General features: G+C 43.4%; 1 protein-coding gene across 1 annotated transcript in view; it reads right to left on the bottom strand.

Moving 5' to 3' along the window:
* Positions 1-25,289, bottom strand: part of cfap74 (cilia and flagella associated protein 74) — a 404,620-nt gene that overhangs the window by 48,885 nt on the left and 330,446 nt on the right. The window contains exons 27-29 of the mRNA XM_072244753.1: positions 19,060-19,336; positions 9,818-9,970; positions 7,231-7,364 (exon numbers count right to left, since the gene is read on the bottom strand). Coding sequence (XP_072100854.1) covers positions 7,231-7,364; positions 9,818-9,970; positions 19,060-19,336 — 564 coding nt within the window. The remainder of the gene's footprint in view (positions 1-7,230; positions 7,365-9,817; positions 9,971-19,059; positions 19,337-25,289) is intronic.

The following is a 25,289-nucleotide window of genomic DNA, read 5'->3' as shown; positions in this document are numbered from 1 at the left end:
CAACATTTCAGGCCGAGACACTTTGTCAGGACACGAATGGTCTCGGCCTGAAACGTCAGTCCTGACGAAGGATCTCGGCCTGAAACATCGACTGTACCTGTTCCTAGAGATGCTGCCTGGCCTGCTGCGTTCACCAGCAACTTTGATGTGTGTTGCTTGAATTTCCAGCATCTGCAGAATTCCTCTTGTTTGCGGTTAAAAATACTGATATCATCTTTGCTGTCTTATTAAAGCTTTAATTATAAATGTTGCCCATGTGATTACTGGTTGTACCTTTACTTTGAACGAACAGCATATTTATTGTAGAAGTTGTTTACAAAAATAGATAAAGATTAATTTTATTTGTAATATGTACATTGAAACATACAGTGAAATATGTCATTTGCATCAACGACCAACACAGTCCGAGGTTGTGGTGGGGACAGCCACAGGTGTTGTCATGCTTCTCGTGCCAACAAGGCATGCCCACAACTTACTAACCCTAACCCTAACCCATACATCTTTGGAATGTTGTTGTAGTAGTAGTAGTCATACTTTATTGATTCCGGGAGAAATTGGTTTTCATTACAGTTGCACCATAAATAATTAAATAGTAATAAAACCATAAATAATTAAATAGTAATATGTAAATTATGCCAGGAAATAAGTCCAGGACCAGCCTATTGGCTCAGGGTGTCTGACCCTCCAAGGGAGGAGTTGTAAAGTTTGATGGCCGCAGGTAGGAATGACTTCCTATGACGCTCTGTGTTGTATCTCGGTGGAATGAGTCTCTGGCTGAATGTACTCCTGTGCCCAACCAGTACATTATATGGTGGATGGGAGACATTGTCCAAGATGGCATGCAACTTGGACAGCATCCTCTTTTCAGACATCACCGTGAGAGAGTCCAGTTCCATCCCCACAACACCACTGGCCTTACGGATGAGTTTGTTGATTCTGTTGGTGTCTGCTACCCTCAGACTGCTGCCCCAGCACACAACAGCAAACATGATCGCACTGGCCACCACAGACTCGTAGAACATCTTCAGCATCGTCTGGCAGATGTTAAAGGACCTCAGTCTCCTCAGGAAATAGAGACGGCTCTGACCCTTCTTGTAGACAGCCTCAGTGTTCTTTGACCAGTCCAGTTTATTGTCAACCCTATCCCCAGGTATTTGTAATCCTCCACCATGTCCACACTGACCCCCTGGATGGAAACAGGGGTCACCGGTACCTTAGCTCTCCTCAGGTCTACCACCAGCTCCTTAGTCTTTTTCACATTAAGTTGCAGATAATTCTGCTCACACCATGTGACAAAGTTTCCTACCGTAGCCCTGTACTCAGCCTCAGAACTGGGAGGAAGCCAAAGAACCTGGAGCAAACCCACGCGGTCAAGGGGAAAAAAGTACAAACTTCCAACAGGCAGCGGTGGGAATTGAACCCAGGTTCTTGGAGCTGTAAAGCATTGTGCTAATCACTAAAGTTGGTATAATGATTTGAAAGTTTAAGATGAATACAAACTAAAACAGTAATGTTGATCAGGTGAGAAAGAGCATGCCATGGGTTCGGATTTGGTGGACAAAACCAGTAGTGTGGCTTACTCATAACCTCGACATTTATAAGGTTTTGGTCAGATCCCACTTGGAGTATTGTGCGCCGTTTTGGGTGCCTTACCTAAGAAAAGACGTGCTGACATTGGAGAGGGTGCAGAGGAAGTTCATGAAAATGACTTTGGGAATACAAGGTTTAATGTATGAGAAGTATTTGCTGACTCTGGGCCTGTACTGCTGGAATTTTAAAGAATCAGGGGAGATCATTCAGTTCTGGTCACCTCACTACAGGAAGGATGTGGAAACTATAGAAAGGGTGCAGAGGAGATTTACAAGGATGTTGCCTGGATTGGGGAGCATGCCTTATAAGAATAGGTTGAGTGAATGTGGCCTTTTCTCCTTGGAGCGACGGAGGATGAGAGGTGACCTGATAGAGGTGTATAAGATGATGAGAGGCATTGATCGTGTGGATAGTCAGAGGCTTTTTCCCAGGGCTGAAATGGCTAACATAAGAGGGCACAGTTTTAAGGTGCTTGGAAGTAGGTACAGAGGGAATGTCAGGGGTAAGTTTCTTTACACAGAAAGTGGTGAGTGTGTGGAATGGGCTGCCAGCGACTGTGGTGGAGGCAGATACAGTAGGGTCTTTTAAGAGACTCCTGGATAGGTACGCGGATCTTAGAAAAATAGAGGGCTATGGGTAACCCTAGGTAATTTCTAAAGTAAGTACACGTTCGGCACAACATTGTGGGTCTGTATTGTGCTGTAAGTTTTCTATGTTTCTATCACATTGAAACCTATCTAATATTGAAAGACCTAGACAGAGTTGATGTGGAGAAAATGTTTCCTATAGTGGGGGAGTCTAGGACCTGAGGGCACAGCCCAGAATAGAGGGACATCCACTTAGTGCAGAGATGAGGAGCAATTTCTACTGCCAGAGGGTGGTGAATCTGTGGAACTCATTGCCGCAGATGTCTGTGAAGGCCCAGTCATTAGGTATATTTTAAGAGGAAGTTGATTAGTTACTGATTAGTTAGGATTTTAAAGGTTACTGTGAGAAGGCAGGAGAATGGGATAGAAACATAGAAACATGGAAAATAGGTGCAAGAGTAGGCCACTCGGCTCTTCGAGCCTGCACCGCCATTCAGTATGATCATGGCTGATCATCCAACTCAGAACCCTGTACCTGCCCTCTCTCCATACCCCCTGATCCCTTTAGCCACAAGGGCCATATCTAACTCCCTCTTAAATATAGCCAATGAACTGGCCTCAACTGTTTCCTGTGGCAGAGAATTCCACAGATTCACCACTCTCTGTGTGAAGAAGTGTTTCCTCATCTCGGTCCTAAAAGGCTTCCCCTTTATCCTTAAACTGTGACCCCTCGTTCTGGACTTCCTCAACATCGGGAACAATCTTCCTGCATCTATCCTGTCCAATCCCTTTAGAATTTTATACATTTCAATAAGATCCCCCCTCAATCTTCTAAATTCCAGAGAGTATAAGCCTAGTTGATCCAGTCATTCATCATATGAAAGTCCTGCCATCCCAGGAATCAATCTGGTGAACCTTCTTTGTACCCCCTCTATGGCAAGGATGTCTTTCCTCAGATTAGGGGACCAAAACTGCACATAATACTCCAGGTGTGGTCTCACCAAGGCCTTGTACAACTGCAGTTGTACCTCCCTGCTCCTGTACTCGAATCCTCTTGCTATGAATGCCAGCATACCATTCGCTTTTTTCACTGCCTGCTGAACCTGCATGCCCATTTTCAATGACTGGTGTACAATGACACCCGGGTCTCGTTGCACCTCCCCTTTTCCTAATTGGCCACCATTCAGATAATAATCTGTTTTCCTGTTCTTGCCACCAAAGTGGATAACCTCACATTTATCCACATTAAATTGCATCTGCCATGAATTTGCCCACTCACCTAACCTATCCAAGTCACCCTGCGTCCTCTTAGCATCCTCCTCACAGCTAACACTGCCGCCCAGCTTCGTGTCATCCGCAAACTTGGAGATGCTGCAATTAATTCCCTTGTCTAAGTCATTAATATATATTGTAAACAACTGGGGTCCCAGCACTGAGCCTTGCGGTACCCCACTAGTCACTGCCTGCCATTCTGAAAAGGTCCCGTTTATTCCCACTCTTTGCTTCCTGTCTGCCAACCAATTCTCTATCCATATCAATACCATACCCCCAATACCGTGTGCTTTAAGTTTGCACCCTAATCTCCTGTGTGGGACCTTGTCAAAAGCCTTTTGAAAATCCAAATATATCACATCCACTGGTTCTCCCCTATCCACTCTACTAGTTACATCCTCAAAAAATTCTATGAGATTCGTTAGACATGATTTTCCTTTCACAAATCCATGCTGACGTTGTCCGATGATTTCACCGCTTTCCAAATGTGCTGTTATCACATCTTTGATAACTGACTCTAGCATTTTCCCCACCACTGATGTTAGGCTTACCGGTTTATAATTCCCTGGTTTCTCTCTCCCTCCTTTTTTAAAAAGCAGGGTTACATTAGCCACCCTCCAATCCTCAGGAACTAATCCAGAATCTAAAGAGTTTTGAAAAATTATCACTAATGCATCCACCATTTCTTGGGCTACTTCCTTAAGCGCTCTGGGATGCAGACCATCTGGCCCTGGGGATTTATCTGCCTTTAATCCCTTCAATTTACCTAACACCACTTCCCTACTGACATATACTTCCCTCAGTTCCTCCATCTCACTAGACACCTGGTCCCCTACTATTTCCAGAAGATTATTTATGTCCTCCTTAGTGAAGACAGAACCAAAGTAGTTATTCAATTGGTTTGCCATGGCCTTGTTCCCCATGATCAATTCACCTGTTTCTGACTGTAAGGGACCTACATTTGTCTTAACCAATCTTTTTCTTTTTACATATCTATAAAAGCTTTTACAGTCAGTTTTTATGTTCCCTGCCTGCTTTCTCTCATAATCTTTTTTCCCTTGAGAGGGATTGAGAGGGATAATAAATCAGCCTTGATAGAATGCCAGAGCAGACTTGATGGGGCATTAGACCTAATTCTGTTCCTATGTCTTGTGCACATTGACCGTGCTGGGAACTGGAGCTGATTCCAAGCTGTGGCCAGGACAGTCCAGCTGCAACACTGACCAATATGCTGCAGGGCATACACAATGTATCCGACTAGCACCCACAGGTCGGTGTTCCTCCCTTACTTTCTCTCAGCTCTCAGGAACTCTGATCTTTAATCTTTGAGCTGAATGTGGCCAAGACTACTGCTTGGAGTTTGAACCTAAGAGCGTCTGCCGTCTTCATGTCCCATGCAGCTAATATATTCATGGAAGGCGAAGAAGAAGAAAATGATAAGTCTTAGACAATAAGAGATTGGGGCAGTAGTAGGCCATTTGGCCCATCAAGTCTACTCTGCAATTTCATCATGGCTGATCTATTTTCCCTCTCAATCTCATTTTTCTGTCTTCTGTAACCTTTCATCCTCTGTCTAATCAAGAACCTATCACCCTACCGCTTAAATATACCTGATGACCTGACCTCCACAGCCAACTGTGGCAATGAATTCCACAGATTCACCACCTTCTGGCTTAAAAATTTCCAACTCAACTCCTTTCTAAATGATTGTCCCTCTATTCTGAGGCTGTGTTCTCTGGTGCCAGACTCCTCTATCACAGGAAACATCCTCTCCACATTCACTCTATCGAAACTTTCCAATATTCGATAGGTTTCAATGAGATTCCCCCCCACCATTCTTCTAAATTCCAGTGAGTGAATCTCTAGAGCCATAAATCACTCCTCATATGATAAGTCTTTCATTTCCGGAATCGTTTTCGTAAACCTTCTCTGAACCCTCTCTAATGTCAGCACATCCTTTCTGAAATAAAGGGCCCAAAACTGCACACAATACGCCAAGTGAGGCCTCACCAGTGCCTTATAAGCCTCAGCATTACATCCTAGCTTTTATATTCTAGTCCCCTCAAAATGAATGCCAACATTACATTTGTCTTCCTCACCACCAACTCAATCTGCAAATTAATCTTTTAGGAATCCTGTACAAGGACGCCCAAGTCCTTTTGCACCTTAGATTTTTGAATTTTCTCCTGTGTAGAAAACAGTCTACACTTTTATTCTGTCTAGAATAGTGCATGATCATACATTTTCCAACACTGTATTCCATTTGCCACTTCCTTGCCCATTCTCCTAATCTTTCTAAGCTTTCTGCAGCTTCCCTGTTTCCTCAACACTACCTAAGCCTCAACCTACCTTCATATCATCACCACAAAGCCATCAATTCTGTTACCCAAATTATTGACCTGCAACACAAAAAGTAGTCCCTACACCAACCCCTGCAGAACACCACTAGTCACTGGCAGCCAGTTAGAAAAGGCTCTCTTTCTTTTTCTCCTGCCAATCAGCCAATGCTCTATCGATCCTAGCATCCTTCCTTTTAATACCATGGAGTCTTAACTTGTTAAGCAGCTTTATATATGGTACATTGTCAAAGGCCTTCTGAAAATCCAAGTACACAACATCCACCAATTCTCCTTTGTCTATCATGCTTGTTATTTTCTCAAAGAATTCCAACAGATTTGTCAGTCAAGATCTTCCCTTAAGGAACCAATGCTCTACAGCCCATTTTACCATGTGCCTCCAAGTACCCCAAAACCACAAGCGTTTTCTATCTCCCATTGTAATTTGTAGCTCACATCTTGGTTATTGTTGGGAGGCTTGTATATGATTCCCAACAGAGTCTTTTTACCCTTGCAGTTTCTTAACTCTACTCACAATGATTCTACATCTTCCAATCCCCTATGTCACCTCTTTCTAATGATTTGACTTCAGTTTTTACCAATAGAACCATACCACTCCTTCTGCCTACTTCCCTGTCCATTCAATTCAAAGTGTATCCTTGGATGTTAAGCTCTCAGCTATAATCCTCTTTTAGCCACAATTCAGTGATACCCACAGTGTCATACATGCCAATCTGTAACTGTGCTACAAGTTCATCTACCTTATTCCATATACAGTGTGCATTCAAACATAACACCTTTTGTCCTGTATTTATCACCCTTTTTGCTTTTGTCCCCATGTACACTGCAACTCATTCCACTATCACCTGCCTGTCCTTCCCGACAGCCTTACCGCACTGCTTCTAGTTGTACATCAACTGCCCATTCTTCAGCCTTATCACTCTGGTTCCCATCCTCCCGCCAATTTAGCAAACCTGTCGGCAAGAATATTGATTCCTCTCGGGTTCAGGTATAACCCATCCCTTTTGTACAGGTCACACCTTCCCCAGAAGAGATCCCAGTGATCCAGAAATCTTTTATTTTCCAAATGAGGAGTTATTGGGTGAGATGAATAACTGCAGGTTCCAACAATGATGCAAACAGACAGTTTAGAGTCAACTGCCCATTAGTTTCTGTTGGTGAGCAGAATGTCATGACAAATGCATACCTGAATTCCCAACCTGGGCTTCTACAGCCAAGGCTCCATGCCAGGTTCCAACAAGAATTGGAGTTGCAATCTGGCAGTTTAGGGACAAACACCCGTTAATCTCCATTGGTAAGTAGAATGGTATGACCAACGCACACCTAAATTCCCAACTACAGGTAAATCACAATGCCAGGCGGTAATCTTCATAATGACCTGTCATTTCACAACCTAGTGCCATATGACAAATGATTTTACTTACTCTACAGCAATGTCTGTTGGATCAGAAGGCTTGAATGGAGTGTTGGTCTCCTTGATTGGTGGTCTAGGAGAACCTGGACCGTGTTCCCTTAAATCCTTTTGTTTTGATTGTTTTGATTGTGGGTTCTTTTCGTTCTGTGGGAAAAAAAAAACAAGGATACAGGTTTACACCAGTAATTTCCCCTGACTCATGCATCTTTCACTGAGTGAATAACTGGTGATCAAACTGATTAGAATTACTGAAACTGCAACTTCAAAATTCAAAGTAACTTTGGTATTATATGTCACCACGTACAACTCTGAGATGCATTTTTTTCTTGTGGGCATTCACAATAAATACAAAGAAACAAATAATAATAATAAATTAATAAGCAATAATAATTGAGAACATGAGTTGGAGTTTTTGATTGTGAGTCCATAGGTTGTGGGAACAGTTCAGTGTTGGGGTGAGTGAGATTGAGTTAAGTTATCCGCTCTGGTTCAAGACCTTGATGGCTGAGAAGTATAGGAGCCTCAGGACCCTGAACCTGGTGGTGTGGGTCCTGAGGCTCCTGTACCTTCTCCCTGATGTCAGCAGCTTAAAGAGAGCACGGCCTGGATGGTGGGGTCCTTGCATTAAGGAACAAATACTCAGACTATTGTTTATATTTTCAATCCTTTTTCTGACCACTTTATTTTTCTTTTCTGCAACTTATCCTCTTTCAAAAGCACATAAACAGTGGTGATACTCCACAGGGATTGGCCGACCATGAACAACATTGGCTTGATCAATTGCAGGCTGTCTCTCATGTGTGAGTGAAGTATTTCCATTTCTTTCCATAAGTTCCCCACCTTACCCAGACATTCTTCTGCTCTCCCTGCTCCTCACACTGATACCTTGATCCCCTCTAACATTTCTAGTCTTGTTAATCTATTGCTGGAACACTATTGTCGAGCTTCAACTGTTTATTCCCCTCCACAAATGCAGCCTCACCTGCTGAATTCCTCCAGTGCTTTTTGTTTCGCTCTAGTCTGGTTGTGGATTACAGGAGGAATGGAGACGGGCTAACCCCTATTGACATCAATGGATCTGGGGTTGAGAGGGTAAACAGCTTCAAGTTCCTTGGCAGCCACATCACCGTGGACCTCACGAGGTCTGTACACACCAGCTGTGTGGTGAAAAAGGCACAACAGCGCCTCTTTCACCTCAGATGGTTGAGGAAGTTTGGTGTGGGCCCCCAAGTCCTAAGAACTTTCTACAGGAGCACAATGGAGAGCATCCTGACTGGCTGCATCACTGCCTGGTATGGAAACAGTACCTCCCTTAATTGCAAGGCTCTGCAGAGAGTGGTGCGGGCAGCCCAGCGCACCTGTAGTTGTCAACTTCCCATGATTCAGGACATTTACAAGGACAGGTGTGTAAAACGGGCCTGTAGGATCATTGGGGATCCAAGCCATCCCAACCACAATCAATTCCAGCTGCTAGCATCCGGGAAACGGTACCGCAGCATAAAAGCCAGGTTCTCGGTCTTATCCCCATCCTTATTCCTCAGCGACCCTGCAGGCTATTTTCTGTCACTCATCCAAATTCAAACTCTGAGTGGATTTATTGAATCTGCACAGGAACATGTGCACACAGCTGCGATGAAAAACAGTATCACAAGCAAATAGAATCAAATACACAACATTCACAAGAAAAACATAAATTATGCACATTTTTATAAGAACGAACACAATTAGAACAAAGAAAAGTCAAAGTCCCATGGTCACACAGTTGCTATACTGAGGCAGTGATTAGGGTTGTGCCAGTTGATTGAAGAACCGAATAGTTAGAGGGAAGTAGCTAGTCCCTGAACCTGGTGGTATGGGACTTCAGGCTTCTATGCCCATTGGTAGCTGTGAGAAGATGGCATGGCCCGGATGGTGGGCATCATTGATGGTGGAGGTTGCTTTCTCAAGATAGCACCTCCTCTAGATACAATAAAGAGTGGGGGAGTGGTGTACCCACAATATATTGGGCTGAGCCCTCTACTCTCTGCAGGTTATTGAGTTCCTGCATGTTCATATTGCTATACCTGACCATGATGCAACCAGTCAGGATACTTTCAACCGTATAACTGTATTAGTATCCATCATCTCCCCTTTAATTCTTAGCTCATTTTTAACTTTTCCAGTTTTATTACTCTTCAACCATCAGGCTCCTAAACTAGCATGAATAATTTCATTCATCCCCACACTGAGCTGATTCCACTAAGTACAGGCTCACTTTCAAGGATTCTACAACTCATGTTCTCAGTATCTATGTAGCTGTCTATTTATTTGTTTGCACAAATTGTCATCTTTTGCATGTTGCTTGCGTCAATCATTATGTGTAGTTTTTCATAAATTCTATTATATTCCTTTATTTTCCTGCAAATGCCTGCTAGAAAATGAATCTTAGAGTAGTAACTAGTGATATATAGTACTTTGATAATAAATTTACTTTGACTTTGAATGACTCAATAATATGCAGAGCAGTTTTGTGATGATCACCAACAGCTGTTACTAATGTCAATACTTAAAAAGTTAGTGAAACGTAGCAATGAAACGATTTGCTTGAGTGCTCTTACTGACGTGTCCTGTTCTGATTTTGCAATGCTCTCTGTCTCTTGTTTCTCCAAGATCCTCTTGGTTTCTTCTGCCCAACACAACATTCGCACAGCTTCCTCTTGGATCTGCAGGTCTGATAGTGTTGGCTTAAACGTTAGGACCACCTTACATTTCTGCAGTTCAGAAATGATAATATTTTAAGACAACATTTTAAGAAAGATAACATTTTCAGGTGACTTCTTGAAGGGTGATGTGTTGGTAAATGCACATGAAATTTATTTGGATGTACAGATAGTCCACATCTGGCTCCTGGATCAGTGCCACAGCCTCAACTTCATAGAGGTTATATCAATTCATACAATCTTAAGACCATAAGACATTGGAGCAGAATTAGGGTATTTGGCCCATCAAGTCAGCTTCACCATTCCATCGTGGCTGACTTATTATTCCTCTCAACCCCATGTTTCTGCCTTCTCCCTGTAACCATTGATGGCTTTACTAATCAACATCTATCAATATCTGCTTTAAATATACTCCAATGACTTGGCTTGCAAAGCTGTAGCAATGAATTCCACACAGTCACGACCCTCTGACTAAAGAAATTCTTCCTCATCTCTGTTCCAAATGGATGTCCCTCTATTCTGAGGTTGTGTCCTCTGGTCCTAGACTCTCCCACTATAGGAAACATCCTCTCCAAATCCACTCTGTCTAGGCCTTTCAATATTTGAGACCCCCTTCATTCCTCTAAACTCCAGTGAGTGGAGGCCCAGAGCCATCAAACTCTCCTCATACATTAACTCTTTTATTCTTGGGATCATTCTCGTGAATCACCTCCCAGCCCTCTCCAATTACAACACATTTTTCCTTAGATAAGGGCCCAAATACTCCAAGTGCAGTATGACCAATGCCTTATAAAATCTCAGTATTACATCCTTACTTTTATATTCAAGTCTTCTTGAAATGAACACTAACATTACATCACATTTGCCTCATTTTATACAGAAACAAGCAGTCTATGTAAATAATCTTATTTATTTATATTTATTGTCTTTTATTGTTTTCATTATGATTATTGTGTTTATAATGCTACAATGTATTCAGAGTAACAATCATTTCACTCTCTTTTACAGTTGTGTGCTGAAGAGTAACAATAAACAGTCTTGAATCTTGAATTTAGAATTTTTAGTCCTCTCAAAATGAATGCTAACATTGTATTTGCTTTCCTTACTGCTGACTCAAACTGCAAATCAACTTTAAGGAATCCTACACAAGGACTCCCAAGCCCCTATGCATTTCTGATTTCTGAATTTGTTCCCTGTTTAGATAACAGTCTTTGCCTTTGTTTGTCAGTGTCTTGGATAAAGACACCAAAAGTATGGTTGCTAAATTTGCTGATGACACAAAGGTAGGTGGGAAAGTAAATTAGGAATAGGGTAAAAGGATATGGATAGGTTAATGGAATGGGCAAAGATCTAATATAGGTATTACTATGAGGAAACTGTCAATGTTAGTAGGAAATATAAAGAAGCATTTTATTTAAATGGTAAAAGACTGCAGAGTTTGGAGATGTAGAGCTACCTGGGTCTCCTAGTGCATCGTTCAATAAAGGGCTAAAATGTAGATACTGTGAGTAAATTGGAAATCTGCCATTTATGGTTAGGGCAACTGAATACAAAAGTAAGGAACAATAATCTGCTTAATAATTTAAAAAAATTATTTAGAGATAGAGCATGGTAATAGACCTTTCCAGCCCAACAGGCCTCACTGTTCAATTACACCCATGTTGTTGAAATGTGGGAGGAAATCAGATCACTTCAGGAGGCTGAAGGGGTGATAGACAGGACATATGGCGAAGTAGTTACACCCAGAGTGCAGGACACAGGAAACTGGATGACAATCAGGAAGGGGGAAGTGGTTAAGGAGCCAGTGCAGAGTACCCCTGTGGCCATCCCCCTCAACTACAGGTATATCGCTTTGAATCTGTTGGGGGAGGGGATGATCTAACAGAGGAAAGTCACAGTGGTTGGGAATCTGGCACTGAGTCTGCCTCTGTGACTCAGATGGGAAGGGGGAAAAAGAGGCACGCTGCGGTGATAGGGGATTCGTTAGTTTGGGGAATGGACAGGAGATTCTGTGGGCGAGAATGAGATTCCTGGATGGTATCTTGCCTCCTGGGTGCCAGGTCTGGGAAATCTCAGATCAAGTCCTCTTAAGTGGGAGGGTGACCAGCCAGAAGTTGCGGTCCATGTAGGTACCCAAGAGAGAGCATATAATAGAGCAAAGATTAGTGGGAAGTTAGAGGATTGGGAAGCTTTTAAAAACCAACAGAAGGCAACAAAAAAAATCATTAAGTAGGTAAGAATTGGAGGAGATGGCAGTTGAATGCGTGGCTGAGGAGTTGGTGCAGGGAGCAGGGTTTTAGATTCTTGGATCATTGGGATCTCTTCTGGGGAAGCTGGGACCTGTACAGATTGGATGGGTTGCACCTGAACTCGAGGGGGAGCAATATCCTTGCAGGTAGTTTTGCTAGCATGGTTCGGGAGGGTTTAAACTAATTTGCAAGGGGGATGGGACCCAGAGCGATAGAGCAGTGAAGGAAGTGCATGCAAAGCCAGATCTAACATGTAGAGAGGCTTTGAGGAAAGAGAAGCAGAATAAACGGTGTAAAGACAGTAAGGTAGAAGGGCTGGAGTGTGTGTACCTCAATGCAGAAGCATCAGGAACAAAGGTGATGAACTGAGAACTTGGATACATACATGGAATTATGATGTAGTGGCCATTACAGAGACTTGGCTGGCACCAGGGCAGGAATGGATTCTCAATATTCCTGGATTTCAGTGCTTTAAAAGGGATAGAGAGGGCTGAAAAAGGGGAGGAGGGGTGGCATTACTGGTCAGGAATACTATTACAGCTACAGAAAGGGTGGGTAATGTAGCAGGATCCTCTTTTGAGTCAGTATGGGTGGAAGTCAGGAACAGGAAGGGAACAGTTACTCTACTGGGGGTATTCTATAGGCCCCCTGGTAGCAGCAGAGATACAGAGGAGCAGATTGGGAGGCAGATTTCGGAAAGGTGCAAAAATAACAGGGTTGTTATCATGGGTGACTTTAACTTCCCTAATATTGATTGGCACCTGATTAGTTCCAAGGGTTTAGATGGGGCAGAGTTTGTTAAGTGTGTCCAGGACGGATTCCTGTCACAGTATGTGGACAGGCCGACTAGGGGGAATGCCATATTAGATCTAGTACTAGGTAATGAACCAGGTCAGGTCACAGATCTCTCAGTAGGTGAGCATCTGGGGGACAGTGACCACCGCTCCCTGGCCTTTATAATTATCATGGAAAAGGATAGAATCAGAGAGGACAGGAAAATTTTTAATTGGGGAAGGGCAAATTATGAGGCTACAAGGCTAGAACTTGCGGGTGTGAATTGGGATGATGTTTTTGCAGGAAAATGTACTATGGACATGTGGTCGATGTTTAGAGATCTCTTGCAGGATGTTAGGGATAAATTTGTCCCAGTGAGGAAGATAAAGAATGGTAGGGTGAAGGAACCATGGGTGACAAGTGAGGTGGAAAATCTAGTCAGGTGGAAGAAGGCAGCATACATGAGGTTTAGGAAGCAGGGATCAGATGGGTCTATTGAGGAATATAGGAAAGCAAGAAAGGAGCTTAGGAAGGGGCTGAGAAGAGCATTTTGGGGGCATGAGAAGGCCTTGGCGAGTGGGGTAAAGGAAAACCCCAAGGCATTCTTCAATTATGTGAAGAAAAAAGGATGACAGGAGTGAAGGTAGGACTGATTAGAGATAAAGGTGGGAAGATGTGCCTGGAGGCTGTGGAAGTGAGCGAGGTCCTCAATGAATACTTCCCTTCGGTATTCACCAATGAGAGGGAACTTGATGATGGTGAGGACAATATGAGTGAGGTTGATGTTCTGGAGCATGTTGATATTAAGGGAGAGGAGGTGTTGGAGTTGTTAAAATACATTAGGACGGATAAGTCCCCGGGGCCTGACGGAATATTCCCCAGGCTGCTCCACGAGGCGAGGGAAGAGATTGCTGAGCCTCTGGCTAGGATCTTTATGTCCTCGTTGTCCACGGGAATGGTACCGGAGGATTGGAGGGAGGCGAATGTTGTCCCCTTGTTCAAAAAAGGTAGCGGGGATAGTCCGGGTAATTATAGACCAGTGAGCCTTACATCTGTGGTGGGAAAGCTGTTAGAAAAGATTCTTAGGGATAGGATCTCTGGGCATTTAGAGAATCATGATCTGATCAGGGACAGTCAGCATGGCTTTGTGAAGGGCAGATTGCGTCTAACAAGCCTGATAGAGTTCTTTGAGGAGGTGACCAGGCATATAGATGAGGGTAGTACAGTGGATGTGATCTATATGGATTTTAGTACAGCATTTGACAAGGTTCCACACGGTATGCTTATTCAGAAAGTCAGAAGGCATGGGATCCATGGAAGTTTGGCCAGGTGGATTCAGAACTGGCTTGCCTGCAGAAGGCAGAGGGTGGTGGTGGAGGGAGTACATTCAGATTGGAGGATTGTGACTAGTGGTGTCCCACAAGGATTGGTTCTGGGACCTCTACTTTTTGTGATTTTTATTAACGACCTGGGTGTCAGGGTAGAAGGGTGGGTTGGCAAGTTTGCAGATGGCACAAAGGTTGGTGGTGTTGTTGATAGTGTAGAGGATTGTCGAAGATTGCAGAGAGACATTGATAGGATGCAGAAGTGGGCTGAGAAGTGGCAGATGGAGTTCAACCCGGAGAAGTGTGAGGTGGTACACTTTGGAAGGGCAAACTCCAAGGCAGAGTACAAAGTAAATGGCAGGATACTTGGTAGTGTGGAGGAGCAGAGGGATCTGGGGGTACATGTCCACAGATCCCTGAAAGTTGCCTCACAGATGGATAGGGTAGTTAAGAAAGCTTATGGGGTGTTAGCTTTCATAAGTCGAGGGATAGAGTTTAAGAGTCGCGATGTAATGATGCAGCTCTATAAAACTCTGGTTAGGCCACACTTGGAGTACTGTGTCCAGTTCTGGTCACCTCACTATAGGAAGGATGTGGAAGCATTGGAAAGGGTACAGAGGAGATTTACCAGGATGCTGCCTGGTTTAGAGAGTATGCATTATGATCAGAGCTTAAGTGAGCTAGGGCTTTACTCTTTGGAGAGGAGGAGGATGAGAGGAGACATGATAGAGGTGTACAAGATAATAAGAGGAATAGATAGGGTGGATAGCCAGCGCCTCTTCCCCAGGGCACCACTGCTCAATACAAGAGGAAATGGCTTTAAGGTAAGGGGTGGGAAGTTCAAGGGGGATATTAGAGGAAGGTTTTTTACTCAGAGAGTGGTTGGTGCGTGGAATGCACTGCCTGAGTCAGTGGTGGGGGCAGATACACTAGTGAAGTTTAAGAGACCACCAGACAGGTATATGGAGGAATTTAAGGTGGGCGCTTATATGGGAGGCAGGGATTGAGGGTCAGAACAACATTGTGGGCCGAAGGGCCTGTACTGTGCTGTACTGTTCTATGTTCTATGTTCTCTGTGTAAAGATGGAATATAAAAGTAAGCTAGCCAACAATAATAAAGAGTAGATCAAAAGTTTCTTCAGATACATGAAGTATAAAAGAAAGGTGAGAGTGGATATCAGACTGCTGGAAAATGATGCTGGAGAGGTAGTAATGGCGGGGAGGGGGGTAGTGGCGGGGGGACAATAAAATAGTGGACACTAGCAGTATGGTGGAAGTTCCGGGTGTCAGGGGGCATGATGTATGTAAAATTACCATAACTAAAGAGAATGTTATGGGAAACTGAAAGATCTGAAGGTAGATAAGTCGCATGGACACCCCAGGGTTCTGAAAGAGGCGGCTGAATAGATTGTGGAGGCATTAGTAATGATATTTCAAGAATCAATAGATTCTGGAATGGCTCTGGAAGACTGGAAAATTGCAAATGTCACTCCACTCTTCAAGAAAGGAGAGAGTCAAGAGAAAGGAAACTGTAGGCTAGTTAGCCTGAACTCAGAGGCTGGGAAGATGTTGGAGTCATTTATTAAGGATGAGGTCTCAGGGTACTTGGAGCCATATGATAAAATAGGCTGTCGTCAGCATGGTTTTCTCAAGGGAAAATCTTGCCTAACAAAACTTGTTGGAATTCTTTGAAGGAATAACAAGCAGGATAGACAAAGGAGAATCAATTCATGTTGTATACTTGGATTTTCAGAAGGCCTTTGACAAGGTGCCACTCATGAGGTTGCTTAACATGTTATGAGCCCTTGGTATTACAAGAAAGATACTAGCCTGGATAAAGCCATGGCTGATTGGTGGGAGGCACAGAGTGGGAATACAGGGATCCTTTTCCAACTGGCTGCCATTGACTAGTGGTGTTTCAGTGGGGTCTGTGTTGGGATCGATTCTTTTTACATTAAATGTCAATGATTTGGATGATGGAATTGGTGGCTTTGTTGCAAAGTTTGCAGATGATATAAAGATCGTTGGAGGCACAGGTAGTTTTGAGGAAGTACAGAGCTACAGAAAGACTTAGACAGATTAGGACAACGGGCAAAGAAATGGCAGATGAAATACAGTGTTGGGAAGTGTATGGCCATGCACTTTGGTAGAAAAAATGAAAAGGTTGACTATTTTCTAAATGGAGAGAAAATACAAAAAACCTGATGTGCAAAGGGACTTGTGAGCCTGAAACATCGACTGTACTCTTTTCTATAGATGCTGCCTGGTCTGCAGAGTTCCTCCAGCATTTTGTGTGTGTTGCGAGTCCTTGTGCAGGATTCTCTAAAGGTTAATTTGCAGGCTGTGAGGAAGGCAAATGCAATGTTAGCATTCATTTCAAGAGGATGAGAATATAAAAGCAAGGATATAATGCTGAAACTTTAAAAAGCACTGGTGACTCCTCCATCGGAGTACTGTGAGTAAGTTTGGACCTCTTATCTTAGAAAGGATGTGCTAAAACTAGAGAGGGTTCAAAGGAGGTGCATGAAAATGATTCGAAGATTGAATGGCTTGTCATATGAAGTGCACCTGATGGCTCGGGGCCTGTATTCACTGGAATGAGGGGTGATCTCATTGAAACCCAGAGAATGGTGAAAGTCCATGATAGAGTGGATGTGGAGAGGATGTTTCCTATGGTGGGAGAGTCTAAGACCAGGGGACACAGCCTCAGAATAGAAGGGTGTCCTTTTAGAATGGAGATGAGGAGGAATTTCTTTAGCCAGTGGGTGGTGAATCTGTGGAATTCATTGCCACAGGCAGCTGTGGAGGCCATGTCTTTATGTACATTTAATGCAGCGATTGATAGATTCTCGATTGTCCAGGGCATGAGGGGATACAGAGAGAAGGTAGGAGATTGGGGCTGAGAAGAAAATAGGATCAGTTATGATGATATGGCAGAGCAGTCTCATTGGCCAATTGACCTTATTCTGCTCCTATCACAAACAAGAAAAAATCTGCAGATGCTGGAAATCCACGCAACACACACAAAAATGCTGGAGGAACTCAACAGGCTCTGTCCTGTTGAAGGGTATCAGCCTGAAACATCGACTGTAGTCTTTTCCATAGATGCTGCCTGGCCTGCCAAGTTCCTCCAGCATTTTGTGTGTGTTGCCTAATTCTTTTCCTATATCTATGGTCTTATGGTCATGTGGAGAATGTACAAACTCCTTACTGACAGTGGCAGGAATTGAATCTGAGTCGCTGGCACTGTAATAACATTACACTAATGCCATTAACTAATACCATTAACTAACACACATAACATTAACTAATGCCATCTACTGTAAGAACTCAGCAGGTTGAGTAGCATCTGTGAAAGTAAAGCATTGGTTGATTGATGCAGGGTTTTGACCCAAACATGAGATAATTATTCTCCTCCCACAGATGTTGCTGGACCAGCTGAGTTCTTCCTGTGGATTGTTTGTTGCTCTACATTCCAGCTTCTGCCGTCTCCTGTGGGTCCACAGAAACAGGAGGCTATGTTTCAGTTATGTAGGGTACTATTGAGCCCACATCTGGTTTACAGAGTTGGCCTTCTTGTTCAAGGATGGATGTTAACACAATGGAAGCAATTCAGAGGAAGTTTACTTGACTATGACAGTAAAAGGCAGGTGGTCTAATGGGAAAAGGTTGGGCAGGCTAAGCTAGTATTCACTGGAGATTATTAGAGTGAGACAGGACTTGTCTGATTGAAACAAAAGATTTTTAAGGATTGTCACAGGTTAATGTGGAAAGGATATTTCCTCTTGTGGGAGATTCTAGAACTATAGGATCACTATTTAAAATTGAAGGGTTGAGCCTTTAAGATTGAGTAAGATGAATTTTATTTTCTCAGAGGGTTGTAAATCTTTGCAATCCCAAGATCCCTCTGTTCCTCCATACTTTTAAGAATCCTGCCATTAATCCTGTACTCTACCTTCAAGTTCAGCTTCCCAAAATGAATTTCTTCCAGGTTGAAATCCATCTGCCACTTCACAGTCCCGCTCTGTGTCCTGTCAATGTCCAATTGTAACCCAAGGCAACCTTCTACGCTATCCACAACTCCACCAACTTTTGTGTCATCTGCAAACTTACTAACCCACTCTTCCTCTTACTCATCCAAGTCAGTTAAAAAAATCACAAACAACAGGAGTCCAAGAAAGATCCCTACAGAACACCACTGGTCTCCAACCTCCAGGTGGAATATCCTCCATCTACTGCTTCCTTCTGTGGGCAAGCTAATTGCAAATCCAAAATGAAAGGTTATGGTGGCTCGATTTAAGTGTCAAGATTCAAGATTGTTTAACGTTATTTCCAGTACACAAGTTTAAAGGGGAATTAAGTAATTGTTACACAGATCTGATACAGCACAAAAAAACACAATAACATAAAGAACACAATAATGAAAAAACACCATAAATATAAATCTGTAAGATAACTTACATACATAGATTGATTGTAAGTCCATTAAGTGATGCTAGGATGTGATTGAGGTGATAGTTAGATCACCCATTATCCTTTTAAACGATAGAGCAGGTTTGAGGAGTTGAGTTACGCCTGGTCCTAATTTGCATGTTCACACTTAACTTTAGGTATTCTACTCTTTGTGGCACAGTAGTGAAGTGATTAGTGCAATGCTTTACAGTACCAGCATTCACCGATTGGGGTTCAATTCTTGCCACTGTTTGTAAGGAGTTTGTGAATTCTCCCTGTAGCTAAGTGATCCTATCACTTTCTGTTCTGCCATGTTACCATGCTGCAGAGAATCTCTGACCTGTCCTGGCAACACTGTCCCAACAGCAGGCACGATGGTTAGATGGGAGAATTCCGGAATGATAAATTCAAATGTTGCGGGTCCCACGGGAGCAACTTCTCCACTTCTGATCCGGGTTTCGGGGTGTGTGAATTTATTCTGGCTGGTGCGTGAGTTCACCACATACAGAGTCACTGTAGACATATCATATAGGGCTGTAGCAGCGAAGTGAACCACTGAATGCGACAAGTGCAGTGGGGGGAGGACACCGACAGCTGTGCAGGAAATCCTGAACTCCCTAAGTAATGAAACAGAACATATTAATAATAAACACAAGAAATTCTGCTGATGCTGGAAATCCAGAGCAAAACACACAAAATGCTGGAGGTCAGCAGGTCAAGTCTATGAAGGGGAATAAACAGTCAATGTTTCAGGCCGAGACCTTTTATCAGGGCTGGAAAAGAGGGGGGAAGAAGCCAGAATAAGAAGGTTGAGGGAGGGGGAGGAATACAAGATGGCAGATGATAGGTGAAACCAGGGGAGGGGGAAGCTGGGTGGGTGGGGGAGAGGGATGAAATATGAAGCTGGGAGGTGATAGTGGAAGAGGTAAAGAGCTGAAAAAAAAGGAATTTGATAGGAAAGGAGAGTGAACCATGGGATAAAGGGAAGGAGATTCAGATCCAGAGGCAGGTGAGAGGCAGCCAGGTAAGAGGGGAGCCAGAATGGGAATGGAAGACAAGATATGGGAGAAATGACCAGAGTTTACAGTAATCAATGTTCATTACCACGCTTGCTTTAGTATGAACACTAGAAAGGGACAACCGCTTTGCAGATTTGACAGTGTTAGCTCATTGGGACATCAGACGTCTGTGAACACCAGGGGTTCTAGCTGCCATGCATTAGGGTTAGGGTTGTCTACTACACATTATAGACACCCTTTCAGGGCGTCGCTTTCTGTGTGACATGGGTGCTCAAGTGAGTGTGCTGCCAACATCATCCATTGTTGAGAAGCCAAAGAGAAATGAAATCTTGCTGGAGGCCGCCAGTGACAGCAAGATCCAGACTTACAGAACACGACAGGTGACACTCTGCTACAGTGGGTGAAGTTACACATGCGACTTCATCCTGGCTAAAGTGGCTAGACTTCTTTTCGGTGCCTTGTGTCCCCAAGGACTGATAGTTGAACTTAAGAATTGCCAGCTTATGGATGTCGAGGACTTTAGGTCGTAAAACCTGCTCACTCGGTAAGATCCCCACAACAACTCTGTCAAGCATACGCCTCCTGCAAGTGAGTTTACTCGACTGCTGGGTGAATTCCCAGACCTCACCAAGCCCACATACAGTCACAAAACATAGGGTTGAGCACTACATTCCCACAACTGGCTGGCCAGTCCATGCCCGTGCACGTAGACTGGACCCAGGAAAGCTGATAACCACAAAGGCTGAGTTTGCCAACATGGAAATACCTCGCATTGTATGCCGGTCGGATAGCCTTTAGACTTCACTCTTCCATAAGGTTTCTATGTCTGATGATGGTTGCCGCCCATGTGGGGATTACTGATGCCTTAATGAAGCCACCACCCCCGATCGTTACCCAGTCACACACATCCAAGACTTTTTGGCACACTTAGATGGAAAGTTAATGTTTTCCAAAGTTGATCTAGCTAGGGTCTACCATCAGATGCCGGTACGCTCGGACATTCTCAAAACAGCTGTGATAACCCTGTTTGGCCTTTGTGAGTTTCTGCACATGCTGTTTGGACTGAGAAATGTAGCACAGACTTTCCATCAGCTAATGGACTCTGTATTAAAAGACTTAGATTTTCTTTTTGTTTACCTGGATTATATACTCGTCAACAGTGCATCCAAATCCGAATACGTACATGTACATCTCTGCACACTTTTCGAGCGCTTAAGCTAACACAGGTTGATTATTAATCCTGCTAAATGTCAGTTGGCAGTGAGTGGGAATAAAGGGGGCCTTTTCTGGTTGGCTGCCGGTGACTAGTGGTGTTCCTCAGGGTCAGTATTGGGACCACAACTTTTCACATTGTTTGTCAATGATTTGGATAATGGAATCGATGGCTTTGTCGCAAAATTTGCAGATGAAGATAGGTGGAGGGGTAGGTAGTGCTGAGGAAGCAATGTGATTGCAGCTGGACTTAGACAAATTGGAAGAATGGGCAAAAAAGTGACAGATGGAATACAGTGCTGGGAAATGTAAGATAATGCATTTAGTAAAAGAAATTGTGAGGACTATTATCTAAATGGGGAGAAGGTTCAAACATCAGAGGTGCAGAGGCACTTAGGAGTCTTCATGCAAGTCTCCCAGAAGATTAATTTACAGATTGAGTCTGTGGTAAAGAAGGCAAATGCAATGCTGCTATTTATTTCAAGGGGAGTAGAATATAAAAGCAAGGAGATAATGCTGAGGCTTTATAAGACACTAGTCAGGCTGCACTTGGTGTACTGTCAACAGTTTTGGGCCCCATATCTCAGAAAGGATGTGCTGTCATTGGAGAGAGTCCAGAGGAAGTTTATGAGCATGATTTCAGGAATGAAGGGATTAACGTATTAGGAGCGTTTGGCAGCTTTGGGCCTGTACTCACTGGAATTTAGAAGAATGCGGGGGATCTCATTGAAACCCTCTGAATGTTGAAAAGACTAGATAGGGTGGATATGGAGAGGATCTCTTCTATGATAGGGATACCCAGATCTAAAGGGCATAGCCTCAAAATTGAAGGGTGACCTTCTAGCACAGAGGTGAGGAGGAATTTTTTTTTTGGCCAGAGGGGTGTGAATCTGTGGAATACTCTGCTTCAGATTGTGGTAGAGGCCATGCCTGTGGATATACTTAAGGTAAAAGTTGATTGTTTCCTGATCGGTTAAGGCAGGGATGGCGAACCTAAGGCGCATGTGCCAGAAGTGGTGTGTTGGATGATTAGAAGTGGCACTTTGCACCCCAGTGATAATAATAAAAAAAGTAAGCCTACTCATGCAAAAGGTATTAACCAAAAACCGATTTGTAGAAAAAAAATCTATAACAGGAATTCAAGTAGCTTAGAGCTAGAAATGGGTTTTACTGAGAATAAATCTAAAACTCAGCAATTATTTTTAGCGATTTTATTATTTCATGCACATCTTTTGTTGAATGTTATCTTCTTTCACATTAATCTGTTTTCAATTTTAAAAAATGTTCAGTGAGTCAAACTAGGAAAGAAGGACTTTTGTTCTGCAGTCGTTCCATGACTGTTCAATACAGGCTTGATACTTGTTTGATCCTGGGACACCGGGCGTCTACACCAGCGGTGCGTCGCAGGTTTTTGCCAGACAGTTTACAATTGACACTCGTGTGCTGCGGAGTTATGCTTTGTTTGTCCTTTGTGAATGTTTGCAGTTTTGTACTTTTTTGAAAATTAACCCTTGTTTTTACATTCAGTGAGAAAATGAGCAAAAGAAAAGCAGAAAGTGTTAGTAAGCATGAATTCAATGAACAGTGGGAAAATCAGTTCTTATTTATAGCGGGTCCGTCAGGAAAACCGTTGTGCATTGTTTGTGAAAACACTTTCTCATATAATAGAAGACATGATCTTAATAGACACTATAAAACACAACATCAGACTGAAATTGAAGGAAAACTGAAGCTAGTGCTTGGGTCTGAGTTACAGAAAGAATATGTGATTAAGAAATTGATGCATGGAATATAAACGGTTGGCCACCCCTCGATTATGGCATCAAAGGATATGGTGAGGAGGCAGGTGTATGGGTGTGAGTGGAATCCAGGATCAGCCATGATGGAATGGTGGAGCAGACTTGATGGGCTGAATGGCATAATTCTGATCCTATGTCTTATGGTCTATGGTCTTACAACAGGAGTTAGCACTACAATGGAAGTAAGTTACAATGGGAGACATCTACAGTGGGAGTCAGTACTAAAATGGGAATTAGCACTACAACAGAAGTCAGTATTATAATGTCATTCAGCTACAATGATTGTCTGCTACAATGATTGTCTGCTACATCGGGAGCCAGCTATAACAGAAGTCAGTAATACAAGGGGATTCAGTACTGCAACCGGAGTCAGTACCATCATGGGGGTCAGCACTACAATAGAAGACAGTACTACAACAGCATTCAGATATCATAGGAGTCAGAACCGTAAGGGGAGTCAGCTAGAAAGGCAGTCAGCCACAATGGGAGTCAGAACTACAAAGGGAGTCACCACAACAGGAGTCAGTACTGGAACGGGAGTCAGTTACAAAAGGAGTCAGCACTACAACAGGAGTAGGCACAACAATGGTATGCAGCACTAGAATGGGAGTCAGTACTAGAATGGGAGTCAGTACTGCAATGGGAATCAGCATTACAACAACAGACAGCTACAATAGCATTCAGCTACAATGGGAGTCAACACTACAACGGGAGTCAGAACAACAAAGATAGGCAGCACTGCAATGGGAGTCAGCACTAGAATGGGAGTCAACACAATGGAAGTCTGTACTACAACGGCTGTCAGTAATACAATGGTTGTCAGTACTACAATGGGAGTCAGAACTACAACTTGAGTCAGCACTACAATGTGTGTCCGCTACAACAAATATCAGCACTACAACGTGAATCAATACTGCAATGGGAGTGCTACAATGGGATTCAGCCACAATGCGAGTCAGCACTACACTGGGAGTCAGAAAAATGGGTGTCAGCACTACAACAGGAGACAGGTACAACAAGAGTCATCTACAATGGGAGCCAGAACTACAAAGAGTCCGCACTACAACAGAAGTCAGACCTACAGTGGGAGTTAGTACTACAATGGGAGTTGGCACCACAGTGTGAGTGATTACAACAGGAGTCGGTTCTACAAGGGAATTCAGTACTTCAGTAGGAGTCAAGTGCTGCAAGTGGAGTCAGCACTAAAACGGGAGTAAGCTACAATCTGAGTCAGATACAATGAGAGTTGGCACTGCAACGAGAGTCTACACTACAACAGGAGCCAGAATTACAACGGAATTCAGCATGACAACAGGAATCAGCACTACAAAGGGAGCCAGTACTATAACGGGATTCTGCCTCAATGAGAGTCAATACTACAATGGGAGCCAGTACTAGAATGGGAGTCAGATCTACAAGGGGAATTAGCACTACAACGGGAGTCAGCACTTCAATGGGAGGCAGAACTACAATGGAAGTCCACACTACAGTGCGAGTCAGCACTACAACAGGAGTCAGAATTACAACAGCAGCCGGCACTACAATGGAAGTCAGCACTACAAGGGGGGTCTGCTACGATGGGAGTCCTATCGACCTACATCAGGACCATAGCCTTACTATCCCTACTATCCATGTACCGATCCAAACTTTTCTTAAACACTGAAATCAAGCTTGCATGGACCACTTGTGCTGGCAGATGATTCCACACTCTCATGACTCTCTGAATAATGAAGTTTCTCCTCATATTCTCCTTAAACTTCTCTCCTTTCACCCTTAACCCATGTCCTTTGGTAGCAGTCCCACCCAACCTCAGCGAAAAAAACCTCCTTACATTTACTCTATCTATACCACTCATCATTTTGTACCCATCTATCAAATCTCCTCTCAATCTTCTATGTTCTAAAGAACACAGTCCTAACATATTCAATCTTTCCTTATAACACAGGTCCTCCAGACCTGGTAACATCCTTGTAAATTTTCTCTGTACTCTTTCAACCTTGTTTACATCTTTCCTGTAGGTAGGTGACCAACACTGCACATAATACTCCAAATCAGGCCTCACCAAATTAGGTCTTATACAACTGCGATATAACATTCCATCTTCAGTACTCAATATATTGACTAATGAAGGCCAATGTGCCAAAAACTTACCCTATCTACCTGTGATGCCACTTTCAATAAATTATGGACCTATATTCCCAAAATCACTTTGTTCTACTGCACTCACTAGTGCCCTGCCGTACACTATTAAAGACCCACCTGACTTGGTTCTACCAAAATGCAAATCTTTGCACTTGTCTGCTGTAAATTCCATCTGCCATTTTCAGCCCATTTCTCCAGCTGAGGCAGATCTTCCTGGAAGCCATGATAACCTTCTTCACTGTCCACTACACCCCCAATCTTGGTGTTATCCACAAATTTGCTGATCCAGTTAACCACATTATCACCCAGATCATTGATATAGATGACGAACAACAAAGGACCCAACACCGATCCCTGTGGCACACCACTAGTCACAGGCCTCCAGTCAAAGAGGCAAC

The sequence above is a fragment of the Mobula birostris genome, chromosome 27, assembly GCF_030028105.1.
Source record: "Mobula birostris isolate sMobBir1 chromosome 27, sMobBir1.hap1, whole genome shotgun sequence".
Taxonomy (NCBI): Eukaryota; Metazoa; Chordata; class Chondrichthyes; order Myliobatiformes; family Myliobatidae; genus Mobula; species Mobula birostris.
This window is presented reverse-complemented; position numbering and strand designations above follow the sequence as displayed.